General features: G+C 35.5%; 1 protein-coding gene across 1 annotated transcript in view; it reads left to right on the forward strand.

The window, feature by feature from the left end:
• The window catches only part of Fnta (farnesyl transferase alpha), a 155,918-nt gene that overhangs the window by 15,711 nt on the left and 123,196 nt on the right, over positions 1-17,011 (forward strand). Inside the window, exon 2 of the mRNA XM_090391738.1 lies at positions 13,596-13,710. Coding sequence (XP_090247864.1) covers positions 13,596-13,710 — 115 coding nt within the window. The remainder of the gene's footprint in view (positions 1-13,595; positions 13,711-17,011) is intronic.

Consider the following 17,011-nt stretch of genomic DNA (forward strand, 5'->3'; position numbering starts at 1 on the left):
TCAGAATTTGATAGGCTTCAAAAGTACATTGAGTTTCACATTCTATTTAATATCTATTCTGAGGTGTGATCTTCTGGGTTCAGTACACTGCTCTCATGTATATACTTGTCTTTAATAGGCAACATGAATTGCCATTTGTTTGAGCTTGGAAATTGTGACTGAGATTTTTTTTTAATATGTTCCAAAAGAAAAATCATAGAAATGTGGATTTCATCACATAAGCAGTATCACAACATGCAGATACCACTCTACAGACTGATTTATAGCTAGAAAAAAGAATCTTCTGTCTTTTCATTACTTTCATTGCTAAGATTATAGAGACATTGTAGGATGAGTGTTAGTTCCTAAGTGCATCTTTTAAGGACAAATGGGGGACTTTTTTGTATATAAGCTATTTAAGATTTTTCAGAAGTTTTTCTAGTGAAAGACCATAAGAAGCATAGTACACTATTTGTTGTATATTAAATGATGATTTGTCTTATAATTTATGCAGGAGTTGGAGAAGAAGAATGATACCACAAGATAAGCATTATCTGTAGATGTTGTAGTGGGTATTATCTGAATGAGAAAAATGTGGAAGCACAAATGAGTAGCAGTTGTGCCTGATGACCTTGCAGAAGTCACAATTTGCATGATTGCCATTTGTATAAAAGATGTGCTTTTTGCATTTGACCTGTTTCAACTTGATGTTTGATTTGTTCATTGTTGTTTTGCATTTGTTGTAAGCCTCAGTTATGTTGAGCATGCAATTCTTATCTCAACCCACTTTTGATATGCTGATTTTTTTTTTTTTTTTAAGACTGCTTTGGCATACTATTGTTAAATGATGACTTTAATAAATTTAGTTTAATCCTTTATCCAAGTGTAAGCAAACAAAGTTTGCGCCTGAAGTATCTTCAGGACTGAGGCACCTCATAGTAAAGGTGGACCAAGCTCTCATCACTCCTTGTCTTAGTATTTCCCATAATGCAAAGCACAGCTCCTTGCGGACATGTATAATGCTATGCATTAAGGGAAGGGCCACTACCCAGACCGGTTTCGGCCTTTATTGAGGTTTCATCAGTGAGAACCAGGCCCAGAGGTGGTGATACCAAGGTGGAAGCAATGGAGAAGTCATATTTACCTATATGAGTTGCCAAAAGGTGTCTCACCTTATTATTAAATTACTCTGGATTTATAGAAAGATGTTGGAAGTTTTTTTTTCCACTTTACCACGAGTTGTCTCAATTCTGAAGATACTTCAGGTGCAAACTTTGTTTGCTTACACTTGGATAAATGATTAAGCTAAATTTATTATAGTCTAACCAAGTTTGAAAAAAACTTTTAACATCTTTCTCTAAATCCAGAGTAATTTAATAATAAGGTGAGACACCTTTTGGCAACTCATATAGGTAAATATGACTTCTCCATTGCTTCCACCTTGGTATCACCACCTCTGGGTCAGGCTCCCACTGATGAGACCTCAATAAAGGTCGAAACCGGTCTGGGTAGTGGCCCTTTCCATAATGCATAGCATTATACATGTCAGCAAGGAGATGTGATTTGCATTATGGGAGATACTAAGACAAGGACTGATGAGAACTTGGTCCACCTTTACCACGAGTTGCCTCAGTCCTGAAGATACTTTAGGTGCAAACTTTGTTTGCTTACACTTGGATAAAAGATTAAACTTAATTTATTATAGTCTAACCAAGTGGGTTGGGAACCTTCCAACAATAAATGATGACTTGTAATAGTGGGCAGGAATTTTGAATAAAAGGAGAAATGGATATGATCAGGATTGTTGGTATAGAGGATTATTCTGGTTGGAACATGGACAATCTGTGTTATGATAATTAAACATTCACAGTGTGCCAGTAAAAAATATTTATTTTAAATATATAAAAAAAAATGTGTTAGACAATGACTTTTTTTATCTTATCTAATTTGGTCATGGAAATGGAATATGTGGATACATTTGATGGAAGAAGTTGTGCATGAAAGATTATATGTATTTGAACGTGAAAGGATCCAGGTGTCTGGAAAAATCGTTGTTATCTGAGCAAGTGAGAGAGTGGTAAACTAGAGTTGTCAGAGTGGATTGTAGGCATGACTAGCCTCCTATGGATAGCCATTTGAGAGAGGGGGGGGGAATGTTTGGTATATTATAAAGTCAAATGGATAATGCACTGATGCTTTTCTATACAAATGCCAGAAGTATCAGGAATAAAGGGAATGAATTGGTGACATTAATAGCCTTATTCTGTAAAAAAAAAAAGATTATTGGAATTTGTGAAACATGGTTAACAGAAGGTGATGCTGACAGGAATGGAAGATGAAGGGTGTAGCATATTTTGGAAAGATAGGAAAGGCAAACAAGATGGTGACATGTTACTTATGAGTTACCCTCTCACAATGGATACTTTGGAGGGAAATAGCAGTAATGGTTTTGAGAGAATATGGTGTGAGGTGGAGGCAACCAAAATAGGATATTTTACTGGGCTGTTGCTATAAACTAAGGAACACAGAGGATGAAGAGCAGGAGATGTTTAGGCAGTTTAGTTTTGTAGGTGCAAAATAAGTGATCATTATAGGATATTTTACTTATAGTAGCATAAGTTAGGAAGAGGAAACATTATATAGTAGTAGTATGAAAATGGAACTTCTAGAATTCTTGATGGACAAATGTTTTAAACATGTTATACAGGGAAATTGGGTTCATGAGTTTGAATTTAGGCCTAGCATCAGAGGACTTGATTGTAACTGAGATGTAATTTCTTGACTCTTGGAGGATGAATTGACATGCAGAATTATCCAGGAGAAAAGAATTTATGTGAAATTATAATGCAAGTGATTATAATAGTTTTAGAAATCAGTTTGGGGTTTCATGGATGAAAAATTAGAAGGGAAAGATATAAAGTGATTTCCAGAGTGAAGCATATGAAATGGTTACATTTTGTTAATGATATATTTGCAGTTTGGTCCCACTCAGAGTCAGAATTACTTCAGTTCCTGCAGAAAATAAACTCCTTGTACTCTCGTATAAGTTCATTATTGAACATGAATCCAATAACCATCTACCCTTTTTGAAAATCTTAATAATTTGAAATCCTACAGCAGGGGTCTTCAACGCATGGCCGATGGAGCTCTTTGCCGTGGCCCACCAGCCATTTTGAAAAAATAACCACTTAACATTAAAACGCGATTAAAAAAAAAATTATTTCAATGAAGCCCGCAGGCCACTAAGCTATACTGCAGTATTTAGAATTGTAAGATGCTTTCCAGATTCACAAGCAACGCTGTGCATTTGATACTTTACATAAAATCCTATAAAAATAAATATTAAATAGACATGCTTCTTCAACCATCTTCCAGCACCAAGCGGTACTTAAGTACTAGTACTAACATCGCAGATAGATGGCTGAAGCAGTAGTTCTTTTGACTGCACTGTCTATTGCCTTCCAGATACATCTCGAAGGTTCTCGATACGTTGTTATTTTCATATAAATACAAGAGGATCTCATCCACAATCAGTCAGTTGTGAACAGTGTGATATTCGTGTATATGCGCATGCAGGTTTGTCGTCTCAGCCATAGCCTATTGTAGTTTTATATTGCCAGACCTTTTACATTAGTGTGAGACATATTCAGTGGATAATAACCGTTACATGGCCATTTTGAATCATTTTTTGGGTTCACCTTCCATCACTATGGCATCTATGAATAAAAAGCATAAATCAAGTGATTCTTGTCGGGTTTTTAATGAAAAGTGGACCAATTTGTACTTTTTTGTGCCGATCAACGATAAGCCAGTGTGTTTAATTTGTCATGAGTCACTGTCGGTATCAAAAGAATACAATATAAAACGACACTATGAGACAAAGCATGAGTCTAATTTCGATCACCTTCACGGGTGGCTTTGTGTGGACAAAGTGAACCACCTCCAAATTGATTTAAAATGCCAGCAGAGTACATTTAAAAGGCAGAGGGAAGAGAGCGAAGCATGCATCAAAGTAAGTTATGTAATAGCTGAAAAAATTGCTAAAACATCAAAAGCCTTCTTGGACAGCGAGTTTGTGAAAGAGTGTCTCATCACTGCTGGGGAAGTTCTGTGCCCAAATAATAAGGAAAGGTTTAAAAAATCGAGTTTGTCTGGGGTAACTGTAGCACGATGTATTGAAGAACTTGCTAATGACATTGAAGGAACTTTAAAAAAACAGTCGTCCAAATTTACATCATATTCACTTGCTTTAGATGAGAGCACAGATGTGAAGGATACAGTACAACTGGCTATCTTTGTCCGTGGCACTAATCAACAATTCACTGTGACAGAAGAACTGCTAGCACTCGTACCTATGAAGAGAACGTCACACTGATATTCTTGAAGCTGCCAAGAAAATGCTCCAGCATTTCGACCTCACTCCCATTGACATTGTATAAAATGAATGTTTTCTTCATTAAAATTATCTTTTTTCAAGTATTGATGGTATTTACTTATCATGAACCTGACTCCTACCTATGCTCTTAAAGCTGACTTTATTTATTTTTATAGGATTTTATGTAAAGTATCAGATGCACAGTGTTCCTTGTGAATCTGGAAAGCATCTTACAATTCTAAATACGGCAGTATAGCTTAGTGGCCCGCTGGCTTCATTGAAATTTTTAATGGGACCCATACTGTCTGAAAGGTCGAAGACCCCTTTCCTACAGTCATGTTGAATTTCAGTTATTGGTAACCAGCCTTTACTGGCAGATACATTCACTTGTCCTCCTGCCATCATTCCTCACAGAAAATGGGATTATTATCAAGAGTCTTCTTCATTCAATCTGCTCTTCTAATTCCCTTTTGTTAAATGAACTGAATAAAATTAAAAGTGATCTGATGTGTAATGAATACAATGAAACTACCATTCAAGAAATTATTGAGAATTATCATCCATCTACAATCCAATGTGAAAAGAATCAATAATTACCTACAAGGAACCTCAGAACAAACAGCATGAATTCTTCACAAATTCAATCTATACACTTCCTCCAAACCAGTTTGGAAACTGTCTTCCTACCATCAACAATGATGCATTACCACCTCTTTCCTCACGATGTATCTATCAAGCATTCTTCTCATGTCATCTTTCCTATTTTGGACAGACTGGCTGTTTTGTTTTGATTAGAATTGAAGAACATCAAGACTATTACATTTTTGGAATTTGACAAGTCTGGTCTTGCTTCTCACACTATTGACACTAGGCACAGAGTTCTTTGGAACCAGACAAAACTTCTTCATTCCATCAAGTTCAAATTCAGTCGTCTTTTCCTTGAAACGTGAAATGCTACAAAATCGTCCAAACCTGAATCGATCAGACTGTATGCCCATATCCAAGTTTTGGGAAGTGATCACTATTAGTTGTTCATAACTATTTTTTTTTAATATTATTCTGATTTATTTTTTATCTACTTAATTTTTATAGTTGTTCCTTTGAACTCTAATAGTGTAATCATGTCATCTCAACTGCAGTTGAGTCAGAAGTTAGTTTGACATGCATCATGACTCATTTTTATAATTCATGTTTTGAATGTAGTTACCAGTAATATGCTCTGTCTTCCTGATGATATATATGTTATGTTGGATGAAATATATTGGAGTTTTTTTAATAAAATTCTATTTTTTTTTTTTTTTTTTTTTTTTTTTACATTTGTAAGCTGTGAAAGTTTTTATAAAAATATAGTTAGGGTACACCACTGGTCACCTTAAATTTGGTAGATTCACACCCCATAAAACCCTTTTCTGATCTTATCCATCAGACATTCACTTATCCAAGTTAGTAGTTTATATTCCAGTCACATATATTTTCCAGTGCAATAGTGCATATGCAATAGCTGTTCATGTGGTATCCTATTACATACCTTAGTAAAGTCTAACAATATCATAGTGCATCCATTTTCTTTATCCAACTCAGCCAACTGAGTCACAGTTGCAACTTTTACAACTGAGTCACAAGGTAGTTTGACATGCTTCATGACTCATTCTTATGATTCCCATGCTCTTCTTTGCAAAGTAATCTTGTCTGTAAATTCATTTCTGCATGTGAGTTCTTATCAACTTCTCTAAAATCTTTATCACCACTCCAGAGATACTGATAAGTCACTAGTTAGACACACTAGTTTTTGCACCATCCTTGTATAATGGAACTATCATACATTATTATTATTATTACCCAAGACCTCCATTGAGTCAAAGACTCATCTAGGAGGTCCTTTTATCATACACACAGCTCATCATACCATGCTTTAAACACACTCAAATTCTCTGCAGACACCACACTCACAGGCAAGGCATTCCAATCATTCACAACTCTGCACGAAAAAAACCTGCTTCTCACTCCCCTGCTCACACCCTCTTTATACAGTTTCCAGGGATGACCTCTGGTTCTCCCCGATCTCCCACTATTTTCTGTAGAACCTCTCCAGCATTGATTCTATAACAACCCCTTAATAACTTTTAGGTCTCTATCATATCTCCCCTCTTCCTCCTGTCCACCACACTCTGCAAGTTGCATCTTCTCAATCTTTCCTCATATTCGCATTCCAGAGGTTAGAAACTACCTTAGTCAATCGCCTCTGGACCCTTTCCAACATCTCTTCATCCTTCTGAAAACCAGGTGACCAAATCTGGGCACAATAGTCCATATGTGGCCTAATCAAAGCCCTATACAATGGAACAAGAATCTCCCTACTTTTACAAGTCAGTATCCCTCCACATTATTCTCAGAAGCCTTTGTGTTGTCTTTACAATTTTGGCTGTGTGTCCCCTAAATTTCAGATCCTTATCCACTATAACCCCCAGATCTCTTATTTCCTCCACCTCCGACAATATATCCTCACCAAGCATAAATTCTGCATCTCATTTTTGTTTTACAAATTTTAAAACCTTACGTTTTGCAACATTGAACTCACATCCCCATTCCCAATCACTCAATTTATTCAAGTCTTCTTGTAAGGCCACAACATCTTCACTATTCTTCATGGTTCATCACAACTTTGCATCATCTGCAAACAACTGAATATCTCCATCCAAATCTTCACCAATATCATTAATATACAAGTTAAACAGCAATGGCCCTAAAACAGACCCCTGAGGCATACCACTAGTAACTTTTCTTTTCCTGGATATCGCTTCCCCATACACAACTAGTTAATACCTATCAGATAGCCAGTCTCCAATCCAATGCACCAATCTAATATCCAACCCCATCCACTCTAGTTTGACTATCAACTTATCATGCGGTAATCTATCAAAAGCCTTCACAAAATCTAAGTATATTACTGTATATCCCTCTCCTCTGACTTCTACTATGACAGCATTACATCGATTAAGTTTACATTATTACTAATCTTCTATCAACAGTTTCCACCAACAACAATAAGCACCTCCATAGCACAATTGGAAGAATGAGGTACGTTTGATTGGAAAAGGCCTAAGTTCAATTCTTGTCATGACAAGAGGAATCTTTATATGTTTTTTTTTTTTTTTTTAATTGAAAGTGAGTTAGCTGATCTCATATGGAGGTAGTAGGGTTTTTTCTCCCAGAAACTTAGGTTTTTCATTCCACAAACAGACAAATTGGCCTTGAGAACACATGCAATTTACAGACAAAAGGCACTAGTGGGGGTGGTGGTGTGCAGTAGATGGTGTTGATGTAGGCAGTGATTCGCTGTAGTTGGTGGATTAAGTGGTTGAAACAGGGAGTTGTAGAGTAGGTGCTCTCCTGCGATGAGTCTTTGGACTCCTCGGAGGTATTGTAATAATTTTCTGCCAGATTAGTGTATTACTTGTCAGCACTCCAGTATTGTCATATTTAATATTTCAGTCTTCTACGGCACTTCTGATTGAATCAGTCCACCTAGATTTTGGTCTTCCTCTAGTCTTTTCCTGCATTTTAGCATTAAGCATTTGTTTTGCTAACCTTTCCTCTCCTGTTCTATTTAAGATCATACCACCTGAAATTAGCTCTGCTGACATATTAATGTTAACAATGTCAACTTCCTTCCTATTGCCATTGTTTTTAATATTATTCTGTTTTATTGATAGCATCTATATTGCTCTCTTAATTTTTCTCAGAACTCTCATATCTGTGGTCACTGATCAAGTGCTTTATTTCTAGCCCAACTCTCAGATCCATGACTTATAACTTGGATAAATTAACATGAGAACATGAGGATTTATCACAGATATGGAAAAATCTCATTCAAATCAGATATCACTAATTTGTTAAAAAAAAATTAGTGATATATGATTTTGATAGACTTTTCCATATCTGTGATAGAAAAGCCAGTCATTCTGATTCAGATTTGAATGGTGGAGCAGGTCTCAGCACATCTTTAAAGAAGCATCAATTCTGTTTTGTATCATTTTCATTGTTTGTGCCTTGTATTCATCTGACATATACCCTAATGAAGACTTGTAATTTTTGGATTGAAATAGTTTGCTATTAAAGCTTATTACTTTATTCCTCCATATCCTTGTGTTGTCATATCAGTTGGTATAATTTGTCCAACTTTTATGGCATAAGTATCTCTAAAAAACGAGTAACTCAAAACTGGTTTGAACACTGTCTTGTGTTCAAACCAGATAATTTTATTATTATTATTATTATTAAGAGAGACCTCCAGGTAGTCAGAGACTCATCGAGGGAGGCCACATACTACACACACAAGCTATCATACTTATTCTTGAATTCATTCCCACTGCTTGCACTCACAACATCCAATGGCAAATCCATTCCAATCATGCACTACCCTCTGAGAAAAATCTAGCCCTTACCCCTTCTTAGCAGCCTTCATTCTCAGCTTCCAAGAATGTCCTCTTGTCTTTTTCTCAACCCTCCATAAATTGAAAAATTCCATCAACTGAAATCCTGTATAACCCTTTCAGAAGTTTGTAAGTCTCAATCATATCATCCCTCTTTCTCCTGTTTGCTAGTATCTGCAGTCTACAAATTCTCAGTCTGTCTTCATAATCAGTATTCCACAATCCTGATATCATTTTTAAGACTCTCCTTTGTACTCTCTCCAATATAACAGAATCACAACAGAAACCAGGAGACCAGACCTGCGCACAATAGTCCAAGTGAGGTCTTATCAAGGCCTTGTAAAGAGGCAAAATAACATCTTATGTTTACATGTGAGCATTCGTTTCTGGTTTGTAATTATCTTTTGAGTTGTATTTGCAATCTTTGCCACATGACCCCCTGAACTTCAACTTCCTGTCTATTAACACTTCAAGATCCCTAGTCTCATCAGTTTCTTCTAGTCTAATCCCACCAATATAATAAGACATAATTTGCTATCCTCATTAAAAAATGTGCCTAAATAGCCAAAATATTTTACTTGTTGTATGTTTTTTTAATTTTTATTATTATTATTTGTCACCTCCAGGGAGCCCAAAGACTCATCGAGGGAGGGCATCTACTCTACTGCTTCCACCATTCACAATCCACCAATCGGCTGCAACTACACCAACACCATCTACCGCCGACCGCCACCACTAGTATTTCCACAAACAATCGCAAACATCCATGCCCACAGTGGGATTTGAACCCGCAGCCTCTTGACTGGAGAGCAGACACAATAACCACTCGGCCAGTCAGGGTTTATCACCATAAATTCTACACAATGAGTACTTTTTCTATAGCCATTGAGAATGCAGTTGAGGTTTTCTGTGTTCCTGCCTATTTTCATAGTTTTGTTATTTTCACTGCTGATTTTTAATACCAAATTTGTTATGTCTGTTTTTGCAATTCACTACAAGTAGATTTGCTTGATTGATAATAACCAGGTTTTTAACATGTATGCAATTGTTTATTTATAATAGATGTTTTCCTCTGTATCTTTTGCTATCTATATGACTAAATGCATCATTGGGAGGTTACTTAACATAAATAAAAAATGGCAAAAAATTAAGTGTTTTCCAATAGTAGTTAATATCTATAGTTGAAAAGACTGGAATGATTAGTCTAATCATGAGTATCATTAGGCATGTTATGTGCAGTCTCTCTCTATTGTTGTGTAAACTCTGTATGTCATTGTTCGCATAGGACAGGTCTTTAATTTTAAACATGTCAATTAATGACTTCCAGATGTCATGAAGGATCATTCCTTGATTTCTATTTAGTGTGCCTTTTGAGCAAATGAAATTAGAGCACTCCTTGAACAGCATGTTGAAGTACAATAATTCTCTTCTAAGTATGGCATGGAGGATACTGACCAATTCATAGTGGGATGTTCTTTGAGGATTCGTGCTATGAGTCCACCTTTTTTTCCCTTCCCATTTGTTTTCAATGTTGCCCATGTGGTCTTTGTTGCAGATTTCTAACTTCTAACCTATGTAATCTTTTCACAAACTTTTACCAAAGAAAGTTTTATTTTCTGATGAACCACCCTTTGGCAGTGTATCAAGAAAAATAGCCAAAATGTTTAAGGCAGTCAGCATCAGAATGGCCTTCAAACTTTACATACAAAGCTTTCTATGCTTCCCCTAAAGACAATCCATTTTATAAACAGTTTTATAAGAAAGTTTTATTTTCTGATGAACCACCCTTTGGCAGTGTATCAAGAAAAATAGCCAAAATGTTTAAGGCAGTCAGCATCAGAATGGCCTTCAAACTTTACATACAAAGCTTTCTATGCTTCCCCTAAAGACAATCCATTTTATAAACATCTGGGTATATACAAGATTCTGTACTTGTGGAAAGATATATTTAGATCAGACTGGGAGAAGTTTTAAAATCCACAACAAAGAACATATGGGTGATGTTGAAAACAAACAGGAAGTGAAAAGCAGATTCATAGCGCACATCCTCAAAGAATAATGATACTATTGATATTCATGATTAGACTATCCTTTCAGCCTTTTCAATTATAGATGTTAACTGCTGTTGGAAAACACTTAATGTTTTGCCATTTTTTATTTATGTTAAATAACCTCCTGATGATGCTGTTAGTCATATAGACAGTAAAACATGTAGAGGAAATATCTCTATTATAAATAAACAATTGCATATGAGTTAAAATCCTGGTTATTATCAATTGTTATGGCTGTTATTCACTTTAGTTAGAGAATATTATACCTGATTTTATTTATACCTGTTCTTTCAATTCAAACTACTAACTTACAACTTAAATGTAAATCATGTATTGCTCTGTATAATGTTCTATTTATTCCATATAATTGTAATTTTTTGAAAAATAAAGGAAAAAACTCACGTAGAAAGATTATTTATTAGTATAATTTTCGCCTGTGTGTCACAGGCATCCTCAGTACCTTAAGCTCAAAATTAAACACTAACTGACAATTCCAAAAAGCACCACCTAAGTAGCTGGTGTAAGATAACTAAAAAGGTCAATAACTTTCCTAACAAAAAAAAAAAAAAAAAAAAAAAAATATATATATATATATATATATAATAAAAAGTTAGGAAAGATTAGCTGATTTGTAAAGTACTAGCTCCCATAAAGGGGACAGACGTAAGCCGTCGGATCTGTTTAAGTTAGGAGAATGAAGTAGAGTTTCACGTTTCTTTATAAAGACGTTCCATGAGAAACTGACTTTTGTGAAGAACTCTTGTCTTTCTCCAATGAACTCTGTGTCTAGTGAAGATGGCATGTTCAGAAAGTCCAGACTTTTCAGGTTTAAAGTATTCAATATAAGATTGATGTTCTTCTAGCCGAATAGAGGCAGATCTTCCCGTTTGTCCGAAATAAGATAATCCACAAGAGCACGGAATCTGGTAGACACCTGGATGATTAAGATGTGGAAGCTTGTCCTTAGGAGAAGTGAGAAAGGTGGAGATTTTTCTAAACGGTCTAAAGGCAACAAAAATATTCAGTGGTTTTAAAACTTTTGCTATACGTTCACTGATGCCTTGTACATAAGGGATAGTAATGTGCGTTATTTCCTCTGTGTTTGAAGAGGAAGACATATTAAAACTACTCAAAGTTCTTTCAATGAAGCAATTCTTATAACCATTAGATAGAAAGGAAGAACTTATTAGAGAAATATTCCTCTGTAATTCTCACATTCAGTTTTATTTCCCTTTCTATATATGGGAACCATGAGAGCTCAACTCGAATCATCTGGAATTCGACCTTCTGACTAGGTCTTCTAAATTATGCAGTGTAGCCACTTCCCTTTTATACCTGAGCATTTCTGCCCAAATATCATCTATTCCAGCTGCTTTTCCACATTTCAGACTTTTGATAGCATTTTTTTCTAGCTCAAGTACTAATATGTACTCCTGTGATATATTCTGTCATAGCTTGTTTTATTTAATAGTTGTTCAAAGTTTGTAATTACTACAGACATCTAGAATATCTTATCTTCAGTTTTCTCATCACCTTTACCGTCTTTGATTCCTTTTGCAATACTCTTTATTCCATTTCTAAACTTTTTAATAGCCTCCAGAAAACTTTACCATCTTCCTGATATTTATTTTATATATTACTACCAAAGTCTTCCCATGAATTTTGTTTAGCTGCATTTACAAGTAAAAAGTAAATCATCCTAATTAAATTGTTTTATTCTCAGTTATATATTGCAATCCCAGTCAATCAGCAACACTTTGGATAGAAGGATATGTATCCCGCTCACCTCACTTCTATGGTCTGTCCAACATTTCATACATTACAATAGAAAACGTTTATCATTTGTAAAAGTAATTAGACTCATATTTTGTGTTAAATATTCCTTCTTTTGCTTGATTGTCATTGCCTGATATAACATTTTGTATTTATTACTCAGAAACATCTCACCAGTTTTTGTCTTTTTTGTTTCAGTCACCCCTATTATATCAATATGGTACTTGTCTAATTCCTCAGCTAGCTCTATTTCTTTGCCATTCAGGCTTCTTATGTTGATAGTACTGGTCTTTAACTCTGGTGATGTTGAGTTGTGGTGTGCTTTCAGATTTGTTCCAGTAGCTGACTTTTCGCTGTTCGCCCTGATTCCCTGGCAAAAACAACAGGGGCCTTGTTTAACCAGGTGACGCCCCAGTCGGTATGAAATTTTGTCATGTCATACCATCGTTTTGTATATTGGTTTAAGCCAATAAGAATACAATTTGGTCAGTTAAATCCCAAATTGCCAGCGCATCCTTGTTCGTTCAGTATCCAGGGATACCAAACAGGTTGCACCACGAGAAGTTGAGGATTGGACATTAGGTCAGAAGCCCTGGTCGGTTCTCCGCATTCCTTTAAAGGCTATGTGGAGGTCTCTCAGTTATACAGCTTTGACCCTTATTGTTTCATTATATTATTATTGTTATTATTATTATTATTATTGCATGGGCACCTCCATAGAGTTCTAAGACTCATTGGGAGTGTATGTATGTATGTGTAAAACCATTTAGTTAATTTTTTTATTATTATTGAATTATATTATATTTATATTCTGGTGTTTATTTTCCATGGATGTACCAAATATTATGATAGTCTTGTACCTTTTAAAAATAACACCTATAACAGGTGTTATCTAACATAGAAGTTTTATTATATAGTTACAGATATTATTTTATATATATATTTAAATATATAGATATAAATTATACCTGTTTGTACTTTTAGTTAAAGATGTTTTCGATTACTTCCGTGCTGTATTGGCAAAGGATGAGCATAGCGAAAGAAGTTTCTGTCTTACTAAGGATGCGGTAGCTTTAAATCCTTCCAATTATACTGTATGGTAATTGATTTATTAAGAAAGTTATTTTCTTATAAAGTTGTAATACCATTAATGTATGTGCAAAGAAGTTATGAGTTGTCATTTTAATTATTTTATGGTATTGATTCATAGCACCACAAGACAAAAGAAAGATGACAATTTATTTACTCTTATGCAGTTATGAATCAGGACTGTTAAATAATTAAAACGGATAATTGCTTTTCTGTACATTTGACAGTTGCTATTTATGCAATGTATTAAACTAATTGTGTTCTGAATCAAATTTGAGCAGCCTGTATTATTGTTATTATTATAGACGTTCATGGTGGGGTCAAAATTATTGTGGGTGGTCCGCTTTGTAGCTGGGATAGTTGAGGTGGACTGTTGTTGTGGAGGATGCTGACTGAGGTTCTGTTAGGAAAAAGAGGTCAGCTTTTGAGTTTATCATACGACTTCTTAAATTTATTTACTGTGAGCACTCTCACCATTTCAGGCAATGTATTCAATACTACTCTCGATACTATCTCTCGCTCTCTCTCACTCTCTCTGCAAAATATTTACTTCTTATCATTTTACTTACTGGTCTACTCACTCACTTGCTCATATTTTCAGAACTTAGTTTGTCCTTTTTTCCTTGTTCCTTCCATTCGTTCTGCTCTGTGAAAAATCTACCTGGTGTCAATATGGTAAATACCTCTCGACAGCTTAAATATCTTAATTATATCACATTTTGTTTCCTTTCCTCCAGACTGTGGAGATTATAGATCCTCAGTCTCTCCTTATAACTAGTTTTCTGCTGTCTTGATATCATTTTTCTTATCTGCCTCTTCGCTCACTCTTTCTCTCACTCTCTCTCTCTCTCTCTCTTGCAATCTGAGTGCATTTAATTAATCCAGACTTATCCTGATTAAGGCTTTATACAGTTTTACTGTCACCCTCTTATCTGCAGACAATTTTTTTGTTGTCTTCACATGTTTTGCAATTATGTCTGCTGAACTTAAAACTCATATTCACAAATAGGAGACATGCATTCTCCCATATATCAAATTTCAAAACTTTATATTTAGCTGTAAGTCACTTGGTATTAATGTTTGGCTGGAAAGACCTGGGTTTGAATCCCATCTAAGTTATGAAAAACCTTTATCAGGGCTTTTCAACTGAAAGTAAGTTAACTGGTCTTGTACAGAGATGAGGTTTTTCCTTTTAGAAACTAAGGTTTTTCATCCTGGCAAACAGCAAACCAGCCAGAAGAACACATGCAGTTTATAGGCATATCAGACAACAATGATAGGATTAACTGCTCTATTATAAGCAGTAATCCAGTTTCAAAGAAGCCAAGTTAATGACAGGCTATTGAGCCTAACAAGAAAAAGGAAGATGAAATGAGACATTTAGCTGGATCCCATTCATGTGCCTGCCTTTCCATTATTTTTGAAATCTTCCTCCATTAGTTTATTCAAATCCTTCTAAACAGATGTAACATAAGAAACTATTGGCAATAATCCTCCTAAGTTTCAGAATCATCTGCAAACAACTGAATATCTCTCTTGAATTCAGTGGTGATATCATTGACATAACGGTTGAACACTAACAGTCCAGTACCGATTATTTGTTATATATTGAAAAATTTCACTTGCATCAATATTATAAAACCCCTTTAATATCTCGATAATTTCTATCATGCAACCTCTTTTCCACCTACCAACTAAACTTTATAATAACCCACAAACCTTCACCCTATCCTCATAGGGAGTATTCCACAGATCTGTCACCATCTTGGTCACTCATCTCTGAATCTTTTTTGACCACCTCCTGGTCCCCAAGACATCCAGGTGGCCAAATCTGTATGCAGTAGTCAAAATTTGGCCAAATCATAGTCTTATAAAAAGGGATAATAACAACTTCCTTATCTTTACTTGTTGGTGTGTATTTTAACATTCAAATAATTTGTTGAGCTATTTTACCTACTTTTGCAATATGTCCTCTGAACTTTAACTTTTTGGCCACCATTATCCCCAAGTCCCTAGCCTCATCAATTTCCTGCAAACCAGTAAAATCAAGTGATACACCATATGCAACCTTTTCAACCTTACATTTTGCAACATTAAATTGACAATCATTATCCTTTGTCCACACTGCCAATTTATTTAAATCATCCTGCAGGATATCTACATCACCTTTATCAACTATTGCTCTCCCCAGTTTTGCATTATCAGCAAACAACTGAATAGCCCTTCTTAAATCTTTCCCTATGTATTGATATACAAATTAAAGAGTAGTGGCCCTAGTTCCGAACCCTGAGGTCCCCCACTAGTCACCATCATTTTCCTAGACTCCACTCTGCCATATACTACTCTCTGGTGTCTGTCAGCAATCTCTCTATCTATACTACTAGCCTCATATCCATTCCCATCCTCTCCAGTTTTTGTAATAGTTTACCATGTGGTATTCTGTCAGATGCCTTGGCAAAGTCAAGCAGTATCATGGCGTAGCCATTACCTTTATCCAATTCTACTGTCACTTTATTATAAAATGTGAATAAGTTACGAAGACAGGACCTACGTTAACAACCATTCCTGATTTATTAATCAGTCTGTAGTTTGCTACCTCTGTCTTAGATCCACCTTTATGCAATGGTACTATCTTACCCTCTTTCCACTACCTTGGAACACTGTCAGAGCTGAGACTTAGATTGAATAGTTTTTGTCAGAGGCAATACCAATTCTCTTGACATTCAAGTAGTATACGGGATGATATGCCTTTCAGTCCCACTGCTATGTTCACATTCATATTTTTTAATATGCTGAATACCTCTTGTTCATCTACCTCAATGTTGATATGCATTTCTGTAACATCAGCAACTGCAACATTATCACCTGATGATACACATATTTGCAAAATGATCACTCATCAACTCAACTATTTCTTTTCGTTTAGTCACCTTCCTACCATGAGCATTGTTTAAAGTCAATCTACCATAGTCATTTTTCCTCTTACTTGCTACACAACAAAAAAACTCTTTTGAGTTTACTTTGGCCTGTTTGGCTAATTCTTTCTCTCATAGTCTGATTTGGCCTTCCTTACCATACTAGTCATCCTTCTTGCTTGCACTTTGTACTGCTCACGAGTATGTTGATCACTGTTTTCTTTTTTGCTGCTCTTGCTTTATGTCCCTACTCATCCACTTAATTCCAACTTGCTTTATCCTCCTGACCTTTGATATGCAGTCTGATACTGCTACTCTCAAGCATTCTGACCACTTGCCATGCACTATTGACATTCTTTTCTTGTAGCTTCTCAAGCCAAGATGACGCCTCAGTCT

This window comes from Typopeltis vanoorti, chromosome 4 (assembly GCF_054136105.1).
Source record: "Typopeltis vanoorti isolate ZY-2024b chromosome 4, IOZ_Tvanoo_1.0, whole genome shotgun sequence".
Classification (NCBI taxonomy): Eukaryota; Metazoa; Arthropoda; class Arachnida; order Uropygi; family Thelyphonidae; genus Typopeltis; species Typopeltis vanoorti.